A 15997-nucleotide genomic window follows, 5' to 3' on the forward strand; every position below is an offset into this window, starting at 1 on the left:
CATTAGTGTCGTGGAAATGGCTGGGCGTGTAGCCTGTTAGTGTGTGTAGTTGGTTGGGCGCTCCACCACTGTGAGGATGTCGGCCAGGTGAGGCCGCAGGTGGGCTCTGGGAGCCGGTAGTAGTTGTTGTGGATGGGGCCCGAGGATCCGGAGGACGGACCCGGGTAGCCCAGTGCCAGAGGGCACCGAGTGGGGTGACAGAGCCAGGAGGGGCCTGCCCCAGTTAGATAGGTTAGGGTGAGGAGCTAGGTAAGCTCGGGTGGCAACTACAGTGGTGGAGGTGTGCAGGTGGGTAGACCTGCTGGGAGAGTTACACGTCGCAGCCCAGAAATTGTGCGAGGGCACCGGGAGATGAATCGGGGGAGTGAGACCCCAAATTGAGAAGTACCACAGTTTGGGCAATGGGAATTGGTTATTAGAACCCATAGTGTAAGTTGGCCAATGGATTGGCAGGGAAAGACCCTGGGTAGTGTAAAGTGTGTTAAAGTCATTTAGAAAATAGTTAGGATGAAGGATCTCCTCGCACCATCTGCATCCACTCACCTGAGGTGACAGGTACTCCACACCATGCCATGTTTTGATTATTTTTTATGATGCAAATGTTTGGATTGTGAGACACATCATGACGTGGGTGTGACATTGTGCGTAATTCCATCTCTCCCTCCTTATGAGGATTGATGATGAATTGGTGATGGCAAATTTTGAAGTAGAGGGATTGTGGAGACGAATTTGGTATAGGGGAAATATGGGGAAGACGTGACAGTAGTGACGAATTTGTAAATGGGTAGATTTTTGTACATATGGGGTAAGGGCAAGGGTAGGGTAGGTGACAGGGGGGTGACGTACGGTAGGGACGAGCTTTCTCACTTCGCCCTCCGTACGCATTTCGCCTTGCATTGCCTTATTGACGTGTACCCTTGTGACCTTACCCCTCGCTCAATTGTCTTTCTTTTGTCTCCCACATGACCTGTGCGCCGTTGGGCGCCGAGGGGAGCGTGCGTGGGTCGGCCATTGTGCGCCCGAAATTCCCAGAACCAGCTGTCTGCATCGATGCACCACATTATGGACCACATGTCTGTGGCCGAGCACCACTTATGGACCCCATGGGTTGGGGCATGGCCCCTCTGCTGGAACCGGCCATGAGGGCCCGAAATCTTGCTGGCGGACCTTGGCCACAGGGCACCGATGCCCCACAGGTGAACCACACTAGTCGGCCCTGGGGCCATAAATAAAATCAAATAAAAAAGGGACACATGGGGCACACTTTATTGCAAATAGGCCGCCAGTAAGAAAAGCAAAGAAAATGACAACAACTGGAAGAGATAATAATAACCAGCAGAGGGAGCCGAAGAGCAAGAGATCACCTGCAGGGTTAGGGGTTGTTGAATTTATTTTTATTCATTGAACAATGGTGACTGCACCGATTGGTGCTTGAGGGTGCTTTGGTGCGTTTTTGGGTGCGTTCATGGTGCGTCGATGCAGAGCAGACTGTCTCCCCCCCAGAAAGAACAATTACAGGTCCTGGGTTAGTTTTGTAAATAAAAATAGCGTCAATTGTAAATAATGCTTCCCACCGTCAGTGTGTAGTCTGAAGACCATTCCGCAATTCGGTTAACTGTGGGCGTAAGTCTGTTAGGCAGGGTGCAATGGAGCAGCGGGACACATTTATTATGTTTTAAAACTGTCGCACTCAGGGTCAGGTTAAAAGTAGAGGGAACTACACCTACGTGCCACACTAAGGTAAAAGTTATAGGCCCGGGACGTGCCTAAGGGGAGGAGGGTGCAGTGTTGTGGATATGAGAATGTTTTTTTTTTTTTATTGTTGTGGTAAAACGTTGTTGTAAAAGGTTGTTGTAAAAGGTTGTTGTAAAAGGTTGTTGTAAAATATCACCCCTCCTCCCTCCGTTTGTGGTTGTATAAAGGTCAAAGGGCGTTCCCGTAGTTAGTCCATAAAACATACATGCAGGACACGATATATCTTTTTTGACAGTTATATCCTTATTATGTGTATTAGTGTAAGGCTGTGTCTTCCATTAATTGAAATACTCCATTGCACCAGTGAAAGAGAATAGATTCCCTTTCCTTCCCGTCCCCAAAACCTCCATTTCCATATTACATCCCCTCTCGTCACTGCTGAGCCCTCGATTCCCAATCACCTCCCCTCCAATAACCGCCATTGACCATGTGCTTTGAGTCGGAGAAGAAAGGCGTGTCTCCACCTCGTCAGAGGGGAGGAGGGGCGTGCCCGCCCGTCGTCATCCAAGGCGGAGCCCGAGGGTCGCGCGACCAACCAGGGCCGAGGTGAGCACCCCGATGGGCGTGTCCAAAATGCCGGGGGCGTAATCGCTGGAGGCGCTATAAAAGGCGCAAAACGGAAGTGGTCGCAAGGAGTTGGTCGGAGATGCACTTGGAGTTGGTCAGGGATGCACAAGGAGTTGGTTGCAAGGAGTTGGTCGGAGATGCACTTTGAGTTGGTCAGGGATGCACAAGGAGTTGGTCGGAGATGCACTTGGAGTTGGTCAGGGATGCACAAGGAGTTGGTCGCAAGGAGTTGGTCTGAGTTGGTCTGAGTCGGTTGCGTTGGTAAGGAGTCGGTGGTCAGTTGGTTGCGGTGCGGAGTCGGTGGTGAGGAGTGAGAGAAACAAGAAAGAGTTGAGGGTTTGGACCAGACAAGTCCTGGGAACGCAGCGGACGGAGGCCGCAGCAGCAGGAGCACCCAACAGCCAAAGGGGGCCTGAACGGCGGTTTGGAGCAGGGCCGAAGAGGAACGGCGGCTACTAAACGCGCCGGTGGTGCTGCGGGACCCCCTTGGACCTCCCTCTCCCTCCAACCATCCACCTCCTGCCTTTCCACCCTTCTTGTATACGTGAGTTTGTTTTGTTTGTTCTGTCCCTGGGTATTTAATTAAGTCTGTAGGTAAGCTAAAATTTGCACTGTGTCACCTGCGTCTTATGTGTTGTAAATAAACTTGATTGTTCCTTTTTGCTTGTGTAAATAGTCAATAAATTCAGTCGTATTTCCAAACCTTTCTTGGCCTTCGTTTTCCTCTTTACATTGCGTCGTTTTTGTCTTTTCCCTCATTGAGCAGCTGTGGTGCGATACGGCCAAAGTCCTGGGTGAATCGGGTGAGCCAGGGATCCTGTTAGGTCGCGGTCATACACCACCGCTCGGTCATCATAACATCTAAACCGCGATCTGTAACAATATTATTAAAATCTCCCGCGATGAAGAGTCTACGGCCTGTCACTTCGCCATCGCAGACAGGTCGGTGGTCTCTTTGCCTTCTACCACGTCCTGTCTGGTTTTGTACCCTCTACTCTTTTTATGCTTTGTCGCCCCAATATTTTTGCAGGGCACACATGGTCCACCATCAACCCCTTCTGGTGAAACCACCTAAATCCAGGATCACTGCTCACCTCCACTCATTTGTTCCTCCTTTTCTACACCTGTGGAACCAACATCCACATCCTCTTCAATCTCATTCTTACCTCCACGTCTTCAAGACCGCTGTTCAACACCATCTCATCTCCAATCCAAAAACATTATCCTTTCTTCCCTCGTTACCCCCCATCCACACAATCCCAATCCCTACTCCTTCCCAACTCCAATTTTCCCTCCTGAGAGTTGCCTTCTGTATCCTACTTGTCCACCTCCTGCATCCTCTCCTACCACCCCCTCCCCCTTTTCCTCCATATACCCTCTGTTTGTCCACCCTCTCTGTCTTGGCCATCGGCACTGCTGTTGGTGTTTCCCCCTCTCTCTGCTGTTCTTTGTCCTGAAGCGTCCTGATCCGTTCAATGTACTAATAAGAGCTCTTCCACTGGCCTTGACTATGTATTCCAAAAAAATGAAAAAGGTTATTTCATGTTGAGTTTGAATGGGATGTTTTTATTTTCAGATTTTATTGTGGAAGTGAAGGTGGAGTCCGAGTTCATTGATGATGCCTCCTCGCTTGTCAAAGGTCTGAATAACAATAATGATAATAAAAATAAAAATATTCCAGACTGTTTTCCTCAGTAAGAAACAAATTGTCATATGGTTTACAGGTGAAGATCTGGGGACGATGGACACTTTGCAAAGTTATTTTCAGACCTCCCATGATGCTTTGAGCAATGTGTGTGTGAAGCAGGAACCACTTGGTTCTTTCTCCGAGGAGTCCGACAAAGGTGCTCAGCTGGTCGACGGTAAGCCGAGCTTCATACAGAACACATCACACTGTTTTTACTGGGTTTTTGTTGTTTTTAATGAGGAAATTATTTCGTTCCAACTTCTGTGGAATAACAGATCTATTAAATTGTGGTCAGCCAAGTGGGCTTGTTTATCTTCACTGGACAGGGACAGTTGTTATATGCAGAAATATTTCTGTACTTTGTATTTCTGGACTTTACTCAGGATTGATTGAACACATCAATCTAATGTTTGAAAAGTCTGTTTCACAAATACACATTTTGCAAATAGCATTGGAATTGGAAATAATAAATCAAGTGAGATTACTGGGACATGACAGGTTTGAAAGACAAGTTTATGACAATGTAAACATGTGAAACTAGAATGGCACTCGGTAGAGCGTATATCTCCGCGAGGCTGAGCAGTTTACGTTTTGTCTTCTACTGATAAGCCGAGTCTGCATCCGAACCTAAGCCAAAATCGAATCGGCTTGTTCTTGTCACCTACCCAACTGATCCACCAAGTTATTTCAGTCTGTCCTCAAGTTTTTGAAACGTCATGCTATATATCGCCTGAACTACAGACCTAAAAATGGCCTTGAAAGGTGATTCCTCTGTATAGTTTTTGGAGCCATCTTTCAGTGGTGAATAATTACTTTAAAATAATGTAATTGTTGTATCCGGATCCGGATCTTAACCATCAAATGACGAATTGTGCGACCAGAATTTTCCGGACACGTCATGTCGCAACTCTCTTATCCAGGGACTCCATATGTACAATGTCACTTTTGGAATGATTCTGTCCATTTTTCCCACTCTCCCACAATCCTGGCCTGTTTTGCTTGAGTCCACATTTACGTTTCATTTACAGACTTGGCATTTAATATGGAATATTTTTTTTTTCTTGACTTGGGCTTACTTTCTTAACTCAGTATATCAATCTGGTGAGTTTCTTTTACACTTTGGTGATTTATTTGTTGAAAGAACCATGTCACTGAATGTCTGTCGCAGCAAGAAGTCAACAACAGGATTATATCACAGGTGGCGTGGCAAAATGTACAGACAGGTGCATTTGATGATTGGCTTCACAGTCGGGTATACAACGGTTGTTGCGTTCTGTATTAGTGGAAAACAACTGCTGCATGTCTCCAAAAGTTACTGCCGCTTCCTCTGGAGATGGTCCGTCAACTCGACAATGCTGTTTGTCATGGAGTGGTGGCTTTACGAAATTACGGCATGAAACAGCGTGCTATTGCTCGGCAGTATGGCATCACTCAAGGTCAGGTGTCAAAGATCCTGAAACGAAATGCTCAGAGGGGTGTCCCTACTCCAATACCGAGGCCAGGACGTCCCCGCAGAACCACAAGGAGGGATGATCGCCAGCTGCACCGGTTAGTCCGCAATGGCCGGACCAAGTCAGCTAATCGGCTTAGGGATGAGTGGCAGCAACTGACAAATGTGCCTGTATCCAGAAGGCTAGTCAAGCAACGACTGGTTCAAGCAGGCAATCGTGCCAGGCGTCCCCTGAGAAAGCCATGCCTGACCAGACAGCACCGCCAGCGCCGATTGCAGTGGGCCAGAGAGCACCGTCAATGGCAGCCAGGACACTGGAATCACGTGGTCTTCAGTGACGAGTCTAGATTTCTGGTCTATCGTCAAGATGGCCGTGTCCGAGTGCAAAGACAAGTGCATGAAGCCTACAACAAAGATTTATAGTGCCAAGAGTCCAAGCTGGAGGTGGTGGGGTGACTGTTTGGGCTGCTCTTCATGCAGGGGGAAAAACTGACCTTGTTGTTCTGAATGGAAACCTGAACCAGTTCAAGTACAGGGGCATTCTGGAAGAAACATTGCTTCCATTTGCTCGTGCAGCCTTTTGAGGAAACTTTGTCTTCCAAGATGACAATGCACGGCCTCATCGTGCTTGCATGATCCAACACTTTCTTGCTGACCGTGGTGTAGAGCAGATGGAGTGGCCTGCCATGTCCCCGGATATGAATCCCATCGAGGACTTGTGGGCAGAATTAACGCGTCAAATCGACCACTTGGACCAGCAGCCGACCTCTGTGCGTGAATTGCAGCAGGCTATTGTCACTGCATGGCAATCGATTCCTGTCCAAACCTTGGGAAATCTCGTGAACAGCATGCCTCAATGTGTACGTGCTCTCCTGAATGCTCGTGGGGGTTACACGAAGTATTGAACTGGAATTTTACTGTCCGTAATCCCAGTCGTAATTTAACTTTTGTTTTTGTTAAAAAAAAATTGGCTCATGTGCAAAATAAAGAGATACTTCTGGAAAACGTACAGAAGTTTAACACAGTACTGTCCATGAATTGAGTTCGATATCAGTTTACATCACTTTCAAGGATCAATTTATTTGTTTCGAAATGTCAAATGTGGTTTTTGTTTCTTTTAAAGGTCACATTAACAAAATCTAGAATGATTTCAACATAATTCCAATGAACTTTTGGTTCTAAGACATCTTGAAAAGTAAGTTCACCCCCACAAAAAAAAATTCCATATTAAATGCCAAGTCTATATTTTCAGAAAACAATGCTTCATGTTTTATATGTTTTGTTCTTTTGGTTTGATTTTTTTTTAAACAAAAGAAAAACCTCCATGTTTGAACCACGTTAATCGCTTCAGCCGTTATAGTGTTGGTTTGGGCAACAGTTTAACATTGTTTTTAGAGGGAAAGACGATGAAGAAGTATCATTTGGTGATTTAGTGATTTCCCGATATGGTACTTTAGGGATGTATTCCGGCATATTTTAAAGTCTTGGTAGTTCAGAAAATACTGGAGAATAAAAGGTGTGGCATGTACCCAGAAATATAATGGTCAGCCAACATGTACCTTGACATGTTCCCCAGATTGCCCGTGATTATTCGGAATTTGTACGTGCATACTCTGTGCTGAGTATGCACTGCAGGACGAGAATCCTATAGCTACCTCATGGTCATATTCCATCTTCTTGGATGGCAGCCAACATCACTGCATTACATTAACTCGAATGGCACTCAGTAGAGAGCATACCTCCACCTGGTTGGCCATATCACTCAATGGTGAAGAATCATTTTAAAACTTCTACAAGCTGGATCCAGACCTTCACCAAAATTGAAGCGATTCTTCCTCGTCACACACACAACCTGTCCAACAAGTTTCGTCCAAATCCATCCATAACTTTGAGATATCCTGGTATGTATCGTTTTTGGCCATATCTCCCAATGGTGAAGAATCACTTAAAAAAAAAAAAATTCTCATATCCGAATCCATATTCAGATCTACACCAAAATCTAATCGAATCGTCCTTGTCAGACACCCAACTGGTCCATCAAGTTTCGTCCAAATCAGTCCACAACTTTTTGAGATATCCTGCTATGTATCGTTTTTGGCCCCATCCCCCAATGATGAAGAATCACTTTTAAAATTAAATAATTATCATATCCGAATCCATATTCAGATCTTCACCAAAATAGAATTGTCCTTGTCAGACACCCAACCGGTCCATCAAGTTTCGTCCAAATCCGTCTTCAAATCCGTCCACAAATCTGTCCTCAACCAGATCGGAATCCGGATCTTCAGCAAAATCTAATGATTTTGTCCTTGTCACGTACCCAACCTCTCTGCCAAATTCCGTCCGAATCCGTCCACAACTTTTTGAGATATTTTGTTCACAAACAAACAAACAAACAAACAGACAGACATAACCTCCATCAGAGGTGAAACAGCGGTGAAAACATAACCTCCATCCACATTTTGGTGGTGGAGGTAAAAAGGTGAAAAAGACCAACATCCTTAACGACAGATTGGCCGAATTCCATTAATCAGCACGTTCATGGAATCATCGTAGTTGACATAAAAAAAAAAATTATCCGACTACCTCATCTCAAATCATCAATTGGGATTCAGGCAAAGTCATTCTATCTTGGACATGCTGCTTCTGCTCTCACAACAATGGATGGAGATCGTCAATGTCATTCATGAGATCAGGGTTGTCTCGCTAGACATATCTCGAACCGTTGATACAGTCTGGAACCCTACTTTGCTCTCTAAACCCTCTGCCAACAGCATCCAAAACCAACTCCACTCTTGGGTTATTGATTTAATCTGTTCTTATCCTCTCTCTCTGTCAGGGAGCTCCCAAGGCAGTGTTTTCGGCCCCTTTCTTTGTCCTAATCTTTATGAAGTCTCTCCGACTCTCACGAAAATCCTCCTCATCTATTTGCTGATGACTCCACCCTCTGCCCTGACATCCCTCATCGTTCAGAAAGAAAGTCCGCAGACTCTTCCCTCTCTTCAGACCTTGACAATATCATAAGCTGGCCCCACACTTGGAATGTGTCATTCAATCCTGAGAAATCCCACACACACATTCTCTGTATCCAAAAGGACCATCTGGAAAATTGCTTACTCACCTAGAAAGTTCACAGAACACGATACCCCGTGCATTTGTAAGTGCAGTTTTTAGGTGCAGTTTTACCTCAATTTTAATAAAATAATGATCTTAACAATCGTTTTAAAATCTGAACATTTCGTGCCATTGAAGTCGTGCAGAAGCAATCCTAAACTGAACCTTTCTTTTAATTGAAGAACAGCAAAACTGGAGGTTTTTAGATGTATTTTGACTGATGCTTTATGTACTGCAGTCTTCAGGCGGAGAATTCAATTTAAATAAAATAAAGATTGTAAAAGCCAATTGTAAAAGTTTTTAGCTCACCTGGAACATTGTTCCGGGGAGCTCATGCGATGGCGCATCGTTTGTTCAGTTTGTAAACACTTGCAACTTCTTCTCTGAAACCTCTGATGGGATTGTGACCAAACTTGGCACAAATTATATTTGTTATGTTCTGACTAAAGTTTGTTCACGGCATGAAAAAAAAATCAGGCCCTAAAAAAATCAGGGTCTTCTGGGGGCTGCCCCTCAAAATACATATTTGCTCTCTCAGAAACTACACACGCAATGCCGATGAAACTTGACGACAACCTTCATCACCCATGATTTACCAACGCTTGTTCACGGAATTTTAAAAAATATCGGTCTAAGGGGGTGGGGTGGGGGAAGTTGCCCCCAAAATAGGAATTTGCTTTTTCCTTTGAAGCTACACACACTATTTTGATGTTACTTGACCACAACCGTCATTACCCATGATGTACTAAAGTTTGTTCATGGCATTAAGATAATCGAGGTCTGAATTTGTATGTATATGGGGGGGGGGGGGAGGGGGAGAGTCAACGTGCATCCAGATTTGACCCCCCCCCCCCCCCCCCAAATATGTATTTGCTCTCTCTTAAACTACACACAATTTTGATGTAACTTGACCACAACCTTCATCACCCATGATGTACCAATGTTTGTTCAAGTTTTTTTTCCTGTTTGGAATTATTTTCAATTTTGTTTGACAGGCAGACAAATGGAGTAAAAATATTATCTCACTCCTCTCTGTGCATGTGTGATCGGGACAGCTGTTCTTCGATCAGTAAGCTGTTCCTCAATCATAAACTGACAGGGACGGACGGACAAGAACCAATATTGCTAACAGCATTCTCGAAGAACTTCAGTCACACAAACTCTTGTGTCTCACTCTCAACCATGATGCTTATTGGGCAAATTACATTTTGAAGTTAATCTCCATAGCCAGTCGCCAACTGGCCATTCAACATCGTGCAAAATCCTTCCCAGGCACATCTGAACTTTTATCCACCGACAAGGCCTTCATCCTTGATAGAATGCAGCTCATACGTTGCCACTAGGGCACCCTACATCTAGCAGATAAAATACATTTACTTCTTCCTGCAGCTGTATGAATCAAATTGGCGCCCCTTTATATGAACTTTTCTGGAGCGTGTTACTTGGTTCCTCCGAAGAACACAAGGGTAGACCAGCATGCACACAATATTTTTTGAATATCCCTTATTTTCTATAGTTTGGCATTTTCTACAAGCTATGGAATGTCCCTTCTTTTCTAGAGTTTGCCACATGGAACATAACCTTATATAAAGGGGCTTTTTTAATGCCCCTGGCATTTTCCTCAAGAATGTGTTTTATGTTTGCTCAAATCTAATTTCTGTGAAATATTTGTAAATTATATGATATATTTCAAATCAGTGGAGCATACTGCTTTATTCTACCAGGTATTGCCCCTATTTTTCAATGATAGTTTGAATTGTTTAAGATTTTTGTGACTTGTCTTTACAGAGAAACAAATGCAACCGGTTGCATGTTCCAACTGTTCCCAGTTGTTCGACCTGGAGGTTTTCAATTCACACACGACTCGAACCATTTGTGAAGAAACTGACAACATTAGCATCGTGTCTTACAACCGCAGTTGTAAAAGTTGTACAGAGACCCTCAAGAATATCCAAGGAAGTGAGAGACCACACATGTGTTCTATGTGTGACAAATCGTTTCCCGTATTATCATCTTTAAATCTTCATAAGAAAATACATATCGGGGAAAAGTCCCACATCCTCAAACCCGCAAATGGAGATAACAACCAACGTGAGAAGCCCCACAAGTGTTCCTTGTGTCCTAAAGCCTTTGCTCAATGGAAAAATTTTAATGAACATCAAAGAATGCATTCAGGTGAGAAGCCTTACAAGTGCTCCGTGTGCAACAAGGCGTTCCCTGTTATCTCAGCGTTGCAAGTACATGAAATAATCCATTCAGATGAGAAGCCTTTCAAGTGTTCTCTTTGCTGCAAAACTTTTGCTACTTCCTCAAATTTACACATTCATCAAAGAACACATACAGGAGAGAAACCATATAAGTGTTCTGTATGTCATAAAGCATTTAGTCAGTCATCACATTTACACATTCATCAAATAATACACACAGGGGAAAAGCAATACAAGTGTTCCGTGTGTCATAAGGCCTTTGGTCAATTGACACATTTACACAGTCATGAAATAACACACACGGGAGAGAAGCCCTATAATTGTTCTTTTTGTCATAAGTCATTTGCTTGGAAGAAAACATTAAAAGAGCATGAAAGAATACATACGGGAGAGAAGCCCTACAAGTGCTCTGTGTGCATCAAATCATTTGCTTGCAGGAACACATTAATGGAGCATCAAAGAACACACACGGGAGAGAAGCCCTACAAGTGTTCTGTTTGTCAAAAGTCATTCACTTGCAGGAAAACATTAAGAAGGCATCAAAGAATACATTCAGGAGAGAAGCCCTACAAGTGTTCTGTTTGCAACAAATCATTTACTTTGTTACAATCTTTAAAAAAACATCAAAAAATACACAGTGGAGAAAAGCCGTATAAGTGTTCCGTTTGCAGCAAGGTGTATACCGCCTTGTCATCCTTCAAAGCTCATAAAATAAGACACACAGGTAAGAAGACATAAATCGGATAAAAAAACATGATTTTGAAGACATATATCGGATGAGCCAAAGAGAGAGAATCAAGATAAATAAGAACAAGAACGATACTCTTCGATGTCGTGACATCAACCGATATGCCTCCACCCACATTATTACATCATTATACATCTTTGCACCAAGTTTGACTTTGATCCCTTCAGCCGTTCTTAAGTTATCACAGTAATGAAATTTTTGTGACTTAACATTACCTCTGACCTTTGACCTTTTGACCCTAAAATCTCAGTTTATGTTTACATCATGATACATACTTGCAGTAAGTTTAATTTAAATCCCTTCAGCTGTTCTGCAGTAAGTTTGATTAAAATCCCTTCAGCTGTTCTCAAGTTATCACATTTTTCACAGTAAGTGACCTCTGACCTATGACCTGACCACAATTCTAATCAGTTCATCTTTACATCATGATAATACCTGTACCAAGTTTGATTTGAATCCCTTCAGCCGTTCTTAAGCTATCATGGTAACAAAATAATTGTAACTTATCATGACCTCTGACGTTTGACATTTGACCTTTCACGTCTTGACTCCAAAATCTAATCAGTTCATCTTTAAATCATAATACATACCTGTACCAATTTTAACTTGGATCCCTTCAGCCATTCTCAAGTTATAAACCTATTACAGACTCTGGCCTTTGATCTTTTGATCCCAAAATCAAATCAGTTGATATATGCATCATAAAACATACTTGTACCACCTTTGGTCAAAATCACATCGGTGATTCACAAGTTATTGCGGAAACAGGATTTTTACCTGACATGACCTCTGACCTTTGACCTTGTGACCTTGTGTTTTGAGATCTAATCGGTTCATCTTTACCTCAATATACATACCTGCAGCAAGTTTGATTTAGATCCCTTCAGCCGTTCTCAAGTTATCCCTGTAACGACCTGAAAACATAATGCCTTCGGTGACCATCAGCGCAGGCATAAAAACATGACGAAGAAGAAAAAATGGACATTATTGGACAAAGAAGGGAATTTAATTTTAATCGGGCAACACTAAACTCAAGGAAAAACAATTATCTCCAACTGAAAATTTTCACAGTGGTCAAATATTAAGAGATGAACAAACTGTCGAGGCAATAAAAAATAACTGGTCACCTAGAGATGGCGAACTACCACAAAAGTCACAGAATGACAGGACATTCGTTTGGGATGAGATTCCCAGAGTACAAACTCCCAAAGAAAATGAGCAACTGACAACTTACTGGTGTTGCGCAGGAAATAGAACAGGAAGAGAGGAGAGCAGAAGCAGATAGGATTTCAAGTTTAATTATAATAACAGAGCTCGAGATTGGGGAATTGGATCGGGAAATACAATTGGAAACTCCACAACGGGATCAAAGATCGACGATAGCAAATGCTGCAGCATCACCTCCAGAGGAAGAACAACTCAAGGTTACTAACTCGGCTCAAATAGCACCTTTGCAAACAAAACGAATAAGACCAACAAAGGTAGATCACAATGAGGAAGAGAATAACGGACAACAGAATGAAGAAGAGGAAGAGGCACAGAAGAGGATGAGGAATCTGGAATCTCCCGCGATGCAGCTAACTCCGAGGGCCTTTCACTCTCTCACCGCAGGCAGGTTGGTGGTCTTTCTGTGTTCTACCCCCTCCTCTCCGGCCTTGCTCCCCCAGCTCTCTCTGTGCTCTGTCCCCCCAATATTCCTTCAGGTTGCACAAGATCTGCCAGCAACCCTCTTATGGTGAAACTGCCAAAATCAAGACTCTCTGCTCACCTTCACTCTTTCATTCCCCTTTTCTCCCGCCTCTGGAACAAACTCCCCCACTCCCTTCAATCCCACTCCTCCCTCCAGGTCTTTAAAACAGCTGTTCACCACCATCTCTTATCTTCCCCCAATCCCCATCCTCCAAAACCTTGATCTTTTCTACCCCCTTCTTTCCTGGAAGTCCTTGCAATGTTCATGTGTTTTATACCTCCCACCTCCCCCCCAAGCCCTCTCCCTCCCACAGTTCTCTCGATGTCCCTGCTTTCAAATGTTGTGTTTGTGTCCTTCCTCCTCTCTCCCCATCTTGTCCACCGCTCCCCTTATTTTTTTTGTGTCTTATGTGTCGGTTTGACCTTTTGTGTGATTAATGTGAGGTCTTTCACGAGCCTCGATCTTGTATACAAACACAAAAAAAAAAAAAGAGGAGGTTGACACCAAACAGCAAAGGCTTGAAGAGGAGTTCGTTTATAAAATATAGGAAATCATGGAAACAGGAACTGGAGGAGCAGAGAGACTGACTGAGGAAGGAAACTGGACAAATGGAACTATTCAAGAAGGGGAACAGAAGTCCAAAGCTCAAGAAAAGAATCAGACAATTTATAAAAAGGCAATACAACATTGAAAACAATGGGCTGGAACCATTAGCTGCCCATAATAAGCTCCACATACACCAGATAGCAGGGAAAATAGAAACTATGATGAGGCCAACAACAGAAGAAAGCAAAATCAACAGTTTGAAAACAACCTGAACAACTTATACAGGGAACTAGGGAAACAGAAACAAAATGTAGCAACTCCCCTGAGAAAAGAGCATCTTGAAAAATTCTGGAAAGGGATACATGAAGATGAAATAGAAAACAAGGAAGGAGATTGGATATGACATTTGGAAAAGAAAAAGCAACATCTACAGGAAATGCACCCAATGTTAATAGACGAAGAGAAAATCAGAAAACATCTCGCAAAAAGGTTGAATTTCAAATGGCCAGGCCTGGTTAGGTTTCCAAACTTCTGGCTAAAGCAACTGTTTGCTCTCCACCCTCACTACGCTCAAGCACTCAACAAAATCGTCAAAGGGGAACAGCCAATGGATCAATGGTTCATAGAAGGCAACATTCTTCTCATCCATAAATCGAATGAAACTTATCTACCCTACAAGTATAGACCAATAATATGCCGACCAACAACAAATTTTTAACAGGATTAATCACCAATGAAATTTATTAACACCTCACTCAACAAGGAGCTTTAGAGGCAGAACAGAAAGTATGTAAGGGGGGTGCTATCTGGAGAATGATAGACCATTTGTTATTAAACAAGACCATACTCGAAAACTCCAAGCTTCGACAAACCAATTTATCCACAGTCTGGATAGATTACAAAAAGGCCTTTGATAGTGTCCCACATTCATGGATTATAAAATGCATGCAAGTATACAAAGTTAACCCCCAAATAGTCACACTGGTAGAGCAGAAAGCATTCACGCTCTGGAATACAACGCTGATACTCTCTCACTTGGAAGGAAAAATTGATATCCCAGGGGTAAAGATACGATGTGGTATCTTACAGGGTGGTGCCTTTTCAAGAATTCCTCAGGAGGTCAGTGTGTAGCTTTGGAAACCGTGTCATTCTCATCGATAACGTGCTCATGAAATATTTCATTGTTGTTGGACTCTGTGTCCCATCATTTGTGTTGCGGTGGAATAAAGCTCCTTTTGTGTGATGTTAATCCTGTACATGTATGGACTGTGTCTGAAATAAAGAATTATTATAATAAAGGGGACCTCACACCCACCCTCCACCATGCAATCGATGTCCTGCTCACAACGATGCATGCAGATTGTGTGGCAAACTCGGCCATTGGGCCAAGTTCTGTCTTACTTCCAAGTTTCCACAACTACGACCCAACCTCCCATCAAATGCCTGCAGCTACCAAGCCCCTAGAAATTCTGCTCCCAACAGCTGTCGTCAAATAGGGAATGCTTGCTGGACCCCTCAGACATCATATACTCGTGTTGCCCCTCACAATACACAACAAGATACGGGACAACACCCCTACATAAGATATTCGTGGTCCCCTGATACTAATGGTGTTCTCCATGCCACTGAACAACATGAAGCAATGTACAACACTCGTATCACGAAAAAGCAACACAGGCTTCCAAACAACAACGATCTTGATGATGGCGCGTCACAATTTGATTCATTGGTTTTTGGCTCGATTAATACTATTAGTCAATGTAACAAAGCTAACATTTCCCTTCATCTCAAGCTACACGACAGACCAGGTGTTCATTATTCGCCCCCTCTGGACTTAGTCCGAAACAGGGGCTTATGGATTGGGTCTTATCCGTGCGTCCATCCGCAACCATTCCTTGAATATGCATGGTCCGATTTTGTTCAAACTTGGCACAAAGACAATACATGAGAGTATAACATATGCAGCATGAGGCGGTCTTTAACTCTTTACAGCAAAATTACTAAAACCACGTGGGCTCTGACATTTTATGTCTTTTTCGCCTTGTTTTCAGCTTAAGGCGGACACAGTTAGTTGCCCAAGGAAACACCACCCATTCATAATTTCGACGCATGGTTCTGGAAATGTCGGATTTCCCTCACGATGAACCTTGCACAGTTTCACTGACTACCTTCAGACAGCATGGGGAGTGCTAAATGCACACAACGGAACCCATATCAATTGTTTTGATGAACC

General features: G+C 43.4%; 1 protein-coding gene across 1 annotated transcript in view; it reads left to right on the top strand.

Annotated features, from left to right (window-relative positions):
* Nucleotides 1-15997, top strand: part of LOC137427463 (uncharacterized) — an 87006-nt gene that overhangs the window by 41341 nt on the left and 29668 nt on the right. The window contains exons 5-7 of the mRNA XM_068116987.2: nucleotides 3899-3961; nucleotides 4047-4184; nucleotides 10362-10958. Coding sequence (XP_067973088.2) covers nucleotides 3899-3961; nucleotides 4047-4184; nucleotides 10362-10958 — 798 coding nt within the window. The remainder of the gene's footprint in view (nucleotides 1-3898; nucleotides 3962-4046; nucleotides 4185-10361; nucleotides 10959-15997) is intronic.

This window comes from Myxine glutinosa, chromosome 5 (assembly GCF_964187855.1).
Source record: "Myxine glutinosa chromosome 5, kmMyxGlut1.1, whole genome shotgun sequence".
Lineage (NCBI taxonomy): Eukaryota > Metazoa > Chordata > Myxini > Myxiniformes > Myxinidae > Myxine > Myxine glutinosa.